Below are 7,685 nucleotides of genomic sequence, written 5' to 3'. Positions count from 1 at the left end.
GTGTGTGGGGGGGGGGGTTCAGGGGGTCATGCAGAGCCCCCCATGCAGCATGGGGCAGTGGGGATCTCCACCCCCCCCGCCCGGCAGCGCTTGCTGAGCTGGGGCTTTTTTTCCCCCAAGTGCTGGGAGCTGGGGTGTGCAGGGTGGCCATTGCTGGTCTGGGAGAGGGACAGGGGATGGGCCTGGCCTGGCTGATTTGGAGATTCAGCTGAATCGAATCAGGACAGTGATTCGAATCACTGAATCAAATCGCTGTCCCCCGAATTGGCCAAATCTGAAGCGAACACTAGCCACTTTGCACATGCCTAATAGTCACACCCACTCCCTGATGCAGATCCCATGCTGACCACCTCTCCTAAGGTTGCTTCCCATGTAGCTTTTTCCTGGCAAGATCCAATGAAAATTGTGCGAGCTCTCTAAACAGCCCAAGCCAATGGGCCTTTGCTATGGTGGGACTAAAAAGACTCCAGAGCCAGAAGCAAAATCTCCTTTGGTTTTGTCTCGGTACAAGCATTTTGTTTACAATTTCTGGATCCATACAAGGGGGATCCTGAAGGTAGGCAAGGGATAGACACTACTTCCTACAAGGTTTAGATTCCTAGTCAAATTTCACAGTGTTCTGTGCCCCAGGCCCCCCAGACACAGAAGGTGTGATGCAGATAGAGAATCAGTGGCTTCATAAGCAAGGCACCTGAGATTACACCTGTAGTCAGTCACAGAGATGCCTGTGCCCCGTGTATCTTCATACAGAATATGAGATGCTAGCCACATAGTCTAGAGCCATAGTCTGGAGGGTTGAGCTTCGAATATTTTCAAAAACTAAGAGGAGTGCTGAGAAATCAAGAAAAATGCCTTAATATAGATCATCCCTGATTTCAGTCTAAGATTATTGCTTTACATGCTGTTCTGCTCAGCTGCCTTGTACCAGACTTGACATTTTTCATTTATTGGTACCTACACATTGTGGCTGTAGAGGTGACAAGAGGCCTGCTTTCTGCTTGGGTTGCCATTAATTAAGTCTCCACCCTGGTTTCTCTCTGCCAGTGGAGGACTGCTGTTTCAGACTCACAGCCTTACTAGCTGGTGTCGCTGTAGCTCATGAGGTCTAGCATTTGCTGCGACTCTCTGGTTAATTGGTTTAACTGGGACAAGCCCTCAGTTTCTCAACTGTCCTTCTGGGTTTTTATAAAGGAAAGACTTGTGTCTTCTGTATGTGTTTGCTCACTCTGGTGAATCACTCTCCCTTAGCTGATCTCTCCTCCTTCCAAGAGGCTGAAATGACAGCTGCTGAGCTCCCACATTTCATAATGTTCAAACCACTGATTTTCTTAGTTCTTTAATGATTTCTCTAAGTGTCAATGGTACTACAGTGATTTTCAGTGTGCCTTATTATTTTGTCTTGCTTTGCTCAGTATGATTGGTGCTCCTGGATTCCCAATTCTCCACCAACTATGCGCTGCCCTCCCCCTACAGAAAAGGGCACAGTCACCATTGAAAAGATAGTGGAGACCTTGCCGGACAGAGGACGCTCTTGTTGGCATCTTGGAGCTGTCTGGGCCTTGAGCCAATTCCAGGAGAATGAAGTAAGTCTAGGAACCTTCTCTAGTCTTTCTCTAGTCAGTTGAATTGTAGAAAATGAGCCCAGTCAGGGCTTCAGTCAAGAGGGCACAGTGGGATTAGCAGTGTTGATAAGTGTAGGAGGGCTATGGCAGAAACACACAAGCTTGTAAGTCAAGAGACCATGGTGCATCTCTGCCACTGACTCGCTGTGCTTCTCGTTAATGTTTTTCCTCTTGTGTAAAATGGGAGAAACAGTAGTAGCTACATCTTGGGGGAGCTCTCAGGCCAAATGTATCTGAGCATTTATACACATATCTTTTAGTTCTCAGAGACACTGGAGATCTGCTGCTTCAGAGCAGACTTGATTATTCGAGTCTGCTCCACACAGGAGCTGACGTGCACTGTGCTGTGCTACTTGCAGTTGTATAAGTGGTGAAATGTGTGTCAGCATGGAGAAGATGGTGGCAGTGTGCTTTTGAACTAAAGCACCCCCAAGGTGTTTTAGTTCCAAACTGCACCACCACCATTTTCTTTGCCACTTACACAACTGCAAAGCGTTGCAGCACTGGGCAGTTTTCAAAGCACCCAGAGCTGCGGCACTTGCACATGTAAAAATGCCCCCAGTGCCTGCAGAGCACTTTCTGAAATCCTTAGGCTGGAGATGCTAGGGGGAGGGAAATTAAAATGAAACCTCTCAGGAAGGAAGGAAGTCTTGACTAAAAGGACACAGGGGACACTTACATATACTGGCCTGAAGCAGGGATTTGCATTTTGTTTTAGTCTTGACAGGGAGAAGGTGGTACACTGCAGGACAGCATAACAATTCTCACAGGACAATTGGGTTATAGGGATCTCTTTGTGTCTTCCTCCATTAGCTGTTCCTGGGTACGTATCCAGATGAGCACTTCACAGAGAGGCCAGTAAAACTGGCCATGGAGAAATTCCGCAAGAAACTCGATGAGATCGTCAGCTTCATTAGTGAAAGAAACAAGAACAAAAAGCTCCCTTACTATTACTTTTCCCCTGACCGGATCCCCAACAGCGTAGCTGTCTGAATGCAGCTCCATTAGGGGTTTGAAGGATGAGGAAACTAATATCCGCTTTCCTGTGATATGTGCTACTTATCTATAGACCTTCCAGGTTGAATAAAATGAGTAATATAGACTGTCTTCCAAAATGGACCCTTAGCATCATCTGACTTTCAAAGTAAGTTTGGTTGCTACAACTAATTTTACAAGCTAATTCCTATGAAAAGCCATCAGTTCAGATTGGTTCCAGAAGCTTAAATCCAGTAAAAAAATAAGCTTTTCTATATCTTAAAAGCAATTGCAAATATATCCATTATTCCCCCCCAGTTGAAACTTAGATAAAATGAAAAACTGTACAGTGCAAAATAAATAAAGTGGCCTTGTGCGTGAAATACCGGAAGTGACAGTGCCTAGATACAGGCTGAAGAAGAAACTGACTAGTCTGTTCATAGCTCGTGTCTTGTTCGGCTGATCGATGACAATAAACAGCTGCAGGAGCAACAAGTTAATTAGATTTTACTTTTTTCCCCAATTTGATAAGTGCTAACAATATTCAGAGGAGAAAGAAGTACATTTATGTTTTTAAAAAAAATCAGACTTTAAAGAAAATGTTTAATTATTTCACTACATTCTGAAATGTTCTGATAGAAGCAGAAATACAAGCAAAATTAGAAGTAGAAATCGAGGCAGAAATCAAAACAAGATATCCTGATAGGGATGGGGAAACTATTCTCCTGCTGTCACTTTCTTACTGTTCTCTATGGGAAGTGACACAACCTCACTCATGCAAAACAGGCACTTTATATCCAGGTATTATTTTTTACACGAAACTTAAGCATTCTTTTTTCAGCCTGTATCTACAGATTTTATACTGTTATTGTGCATATGCAAACTTTTGCTCACACAGCAAAAATGCAAGCTGAACACACTTTTACCAGCTTTATTTTTCATAAGAAATTGGCTGTTTTTTAAGGTTTGTTTCTTTTTCTTTTCTTTTGCTTTGGTGTTTGGTTTATGCACAGTCTGGCTTTCAGTTTTATCAGAACAAATCTGAAGTTGTGGCACATGATACTTCACAAGTCCCAGGGTTAACTGCTAAGAAAGGGCTAGAGAGTTGAGTCTACTAAGTACATTTCTGCACTATCTTCATTAGAACGGCTCTTTTGTTAAGGAATCATTTTTGTACAAAAGAGCTTTTCCCTGTGCACCGTATATATCCAAATACAGAAATCAACCTGCACTGAAGTAGAGGCAGAATGCTCATAGAAAGAGGTGATGGAGAATTTCTAAGTGTTTTGCTTCTATGGTATTTTAATTGAAAACCTCAAATCTAGACTAGGGATCTTCATAGTATGTTTAAATAAAGTGATAATGAAAGTCAAAATGTAATTTTGGAAACATGGAAGGTGTGTGGTTTTGTTAGCAACACTTTTGATTATTTTGCCCAAACTTTGCTCTCTGTAAATATATTTCCATGGCCTGCAGTATGTATTCCCCCTACCTAAGAGTTTCTTTTGCTAATGGAATAAAACTGAAAGACAGCAACAATAACAAAGGCTGGAAATATCTTTATTTCTCTGTAATTTTGAACATGATCAACTAATTACCAAATATCCATAGGTACTGAAAATCTATAGGAACAAGCAATGCTTTCTGAATCAACACATCTTCTCTTTGGAGAAGGTCAGATTCCCTACAGTTAGAAAAGTATGGTCATTTATATTATTAACCTGTTTTAGAAAATGGTATCATGAAAATCTATATCTGCCTCTATTACATATTCCCAGCTCTGATTCATGGAAGTGGAAAGAGTAGTAGATTCCATGCATTTTACAGTACACCACTTTTCCCCTAGCTAAATAGTATCAACAAATGTGGAAAGTAAAACCATTTCATGCTTGAGACAGTTTACTTAAAACTGATTGTACTTTTTTTTGACCACAGTCTATGAAAAAGTGATGACCGAAGGAGCAGAGTCATGCATTTATTTAGCAATCAGGAGGAGTTAAGTAGGAGGGGATCAGATATCTTTGCACGCACACCACACCAAGCAAACATCAAAAATGTTTCACAACAAAATACTGCAATCTGTAGCCTAGCCCTCTTCATCTGTGTGCTGTTTCCTTACATCTTTGGGGCTTCTCTCCTTCTGCCTATGTGTTGAAACAAACTGTGTGGTCAAGAATTCTATTTCTTTATTTTAAAAATATTGCAACTAATGGATGGGAGATCATTGTCCCTCCTGTACCTGTTTCCTTCTTGGTGTTGGGAGAAAGGTGTAATTGCTATGTATGGGCAGAACGCTGGCTCTACATTTTAACAGCTGGCCTCAGCAGTCTGAGTCAGCCCCAGCAGGGGTTGGGCAGCAGGGGGAAAATGACTTTTAATAGGTAGGGGATAATGGATTTACAGGGTTGGAAGGGTCTTCAGGGTCATCTAATCCCACCTCTTCCACAGATGCAGGATGCGCTGTTCCTAAGCCAGCCCAAATACTAATTCTGATTCACTCAATTCCACAAATGAAACCAGTGTATTAAAACACTAAGTCCATGGAGGTGATAGACAATTTGCATGTAGCCTCCAGCCCCACCCCCACAGCTGTTCAGAGTCCACCAGGCACCTGCCTTACTGCAACACTAAGTGAAATCCAGACTAAGGTTTTCCCTGCAACTGGGGCACAGGCAGGTCTTCATTCCTCTGTGGTGACTCTGACACTTGGGAAGTGTGGGGCATAAACATTTCTCTCCTTTGAAGCTGCTCTTGTGATGGATTTTTTGTCTCTAATAAGCAGGGATCTGGGTTTTCCATTTGCTGCAGAAAAACATGGATTTTCTCACGTGAAGGAGAAAAATATGGGTTTTCCTTTTCAAAGGGGAAAACTGCAAGAAGAGGCGAGTTTCTCTTAGCAGGCTGGCAGCCATCCAGCCTGCAAGGAGCTGCTTGGGGTGACTGGAGGAAGGGGACACCACATGCATCTGCATGCGGATGGGTATGTGGCTGGCATACTGCCATGCAGGGTGGTGGGAGCAGCCCTGGCAGCTGCTTGCAGGGAAGTCTATGGGTGGCAGGAGTTGGAGGGTCAGGGCTTGGGGACTGTCTGGGGGGCTGAGGAGCATGCGAGTATGGGTGGAGGGGGAGGGGATGGGTGCCTGCCAAAAGCTGCATATGAATTTTATAGCAGAGGCTTATCCAAGGGAACACTAATACACCTGTTACTACTAGGTGCATGATAGTGGAAAAGATAGGTAAATGGGGACCTTCCTACCACAGATCTGGCATACACAGGGTATGGGAGAAGCAGTTTCAGACACTCAGTGGGACTTGTGTTTAAGAGTAAAAGTGCTTTGGTTTCATCTTTATTGAATTATCCTCTAAATAAACATTGTGTATTACAAGGAACTCTATCAAACTGATTTGCCAACTTACACAATTGAAAAGCAGGAAGTGAAGAAGAATGTTCTTTATAGCGGCAAATTCAGAGGAAAACTTAGATAAACAGGAAGACAGATTAGAGTTTGGCACAGTTGCTCTCTCAAAACTCTGCTTGCTTTCTAGAGATTGTGCTGGGAACTTTCATAATTGCAGAGGCCTTTGGGGTATCTTGTTGCTAATTGTCCAAAAGTTGGCACCTTCAGTAATATAGGAAACCATGGGGGATTTTTTGCTGCTGGCTTGGAGGAAAAAGTGGGGCTTGCTAAATCATTGAAAACACCTTTGCTAACTAACAGCTGTTGTGTGTGGTTTCTTACATGAATGCTGTCTGAGTTGGAGTCTGCTGAGCTGATGAATTCTTTGTTCTGGAATCTTCTGCATTCAGAAGACAGCTCTATTAAAAGGGGGGGGGGTGTGAGACAGAGAGAAATGGGGTTGGTTTTCCATTTTTTTTGTTTTGCATCTCTGTACTCAGGCCAAAATAGTCAAACCTGAGAACTTACGAAGTTAGGATGTCACATTCATGTGTAGCCACCTACATAAGCGGCCTGTTTTTTCTGAGGTTTTGAGGACTCTCAAACTCCACTGACATCCTTGAGATGCTCATCATTTTTGAAAAGCAGGCCACTATCATTTAGGTACCTAAACACAAATGTAGCAGCTGAACATTAAGCACTCAGAGTTGAACATATGGCCTGTTGATATTACTGGTGGGAATTACTCTTTCCATGTTCATACCAACTTTCATCCAAGGAGTCCAATGTACTTTACAAACTGATTCGTTGGGCCACTGCCCACTCTGTGGTAGTTAAGTAACATTGCTATTTTATGGATGATGCAAGTGCAAATGTTTGAAAACAAAGTGCTCAGGAAAATATTTGGCGCAGTACAAGAAAAAGGAGTATAGAAGAGAAGATACAAGTAGAAGCTTGTGGATTTTTTACAAAAGACCTGATGTCTTGAGGAAGATAAGAGCGCAGTAAATGAAATGGGCAGAGCATATCATGAGAACTGGCATGAGGCAGATTTTGGCACCTGAGGTGGAGGGTATCAGACCTCAAGGTAGACCAAGGTAATAATGGAAAGATAACATAAAAGCTGATCTGGAAGGAAAAGATGAAGATATGACAAGGTGGAAGGAGATTGCACAAGATAGGAGGAGATAGAAAGCTTTAGTTAAAGTGGTTATTAGGGCTGTGCAAAGTTTGAATGCTGATTCTATTTGGAGGAGATTCGGTCTGATTCGGTGGCCGAATCTGAATTGAATCAGGGGACCAATTAAAAGGTCTGAAATCATTTCAAAGCTCTCTGAATTGATTTGGAAAAGATTCAGAGAGCATCGGTGTTTTGGGCAGTCCCCACCCACTGCAGCAGGGAGCTGGACACAGACTCCGTGCTGGTAAGTAGGGGGCAGGGGAAGGGAGGCTGGAGAAAAGGGGAGGGGACCATGGGGGGACCCCTGACAGGCCCCATCCCCTGCCTGCTCTCTCAGTCCCCCCTGAGTGCCCCCCCAACCCCTACCCAACAAGCAAAGTTTCTAACATGATCATTGAAGAATACAGGGCAGTCTAGGGGAAAGAGCTTTAATGGTGGGGGTCTAATACAGACCACCCAAACAAGGGGAAGAGCTAGACCAGGAATTCTTAAGTCAGCTCACAGAGGTAG

General features: G+C 43.3%; 1 protein-coding gene across 1 annotated transcript in view; it reads left to right on the top strand.

The window, feature by feature from the left end:
• Positions 1-4,154, top strand: part of ALOX5 (arachidonate 5-lipoxygenase) — a 53,830-nt gene extending 49,676 nt beyond the window's left edge. The window contains exons 13-14 of the mRNA XM_019502108.1: positions 1,413-1,583; positions 2,436-4,154. Of these exons, the coding sequence (XP_019357653.1) occupies positions 1,413-1,583; positions 2,436-2,615 (351 nt within the window). The 3' untranslated portion in view covers positions 2,616-4,154. The remainder of the gene's footprint in view (positions 1-1,412; positions 1,584-2,435) is intronic.
• Positions 4,155-7,685: the final 3,531 nt, after the last annotated feature.

The sequence above is a fragment of the Gavialis gangeticus genome, unplaced genomic scaffold (genome assembly GCF_001723915.1).
Source record: "Gavialis gangeticus isolate Ggan-Ray unplaced genomic scaffold, GavGan_comp1, whole genome shotgun sequence".
NCBI lineage: Eukaryota > Metazoa > Chordata > Crocodylia > Gavialidae > Gavialis > Gavialis gangeticus.
This window is presented reverse-complemented; position numbering and strand designations above follow the sequence as displayed.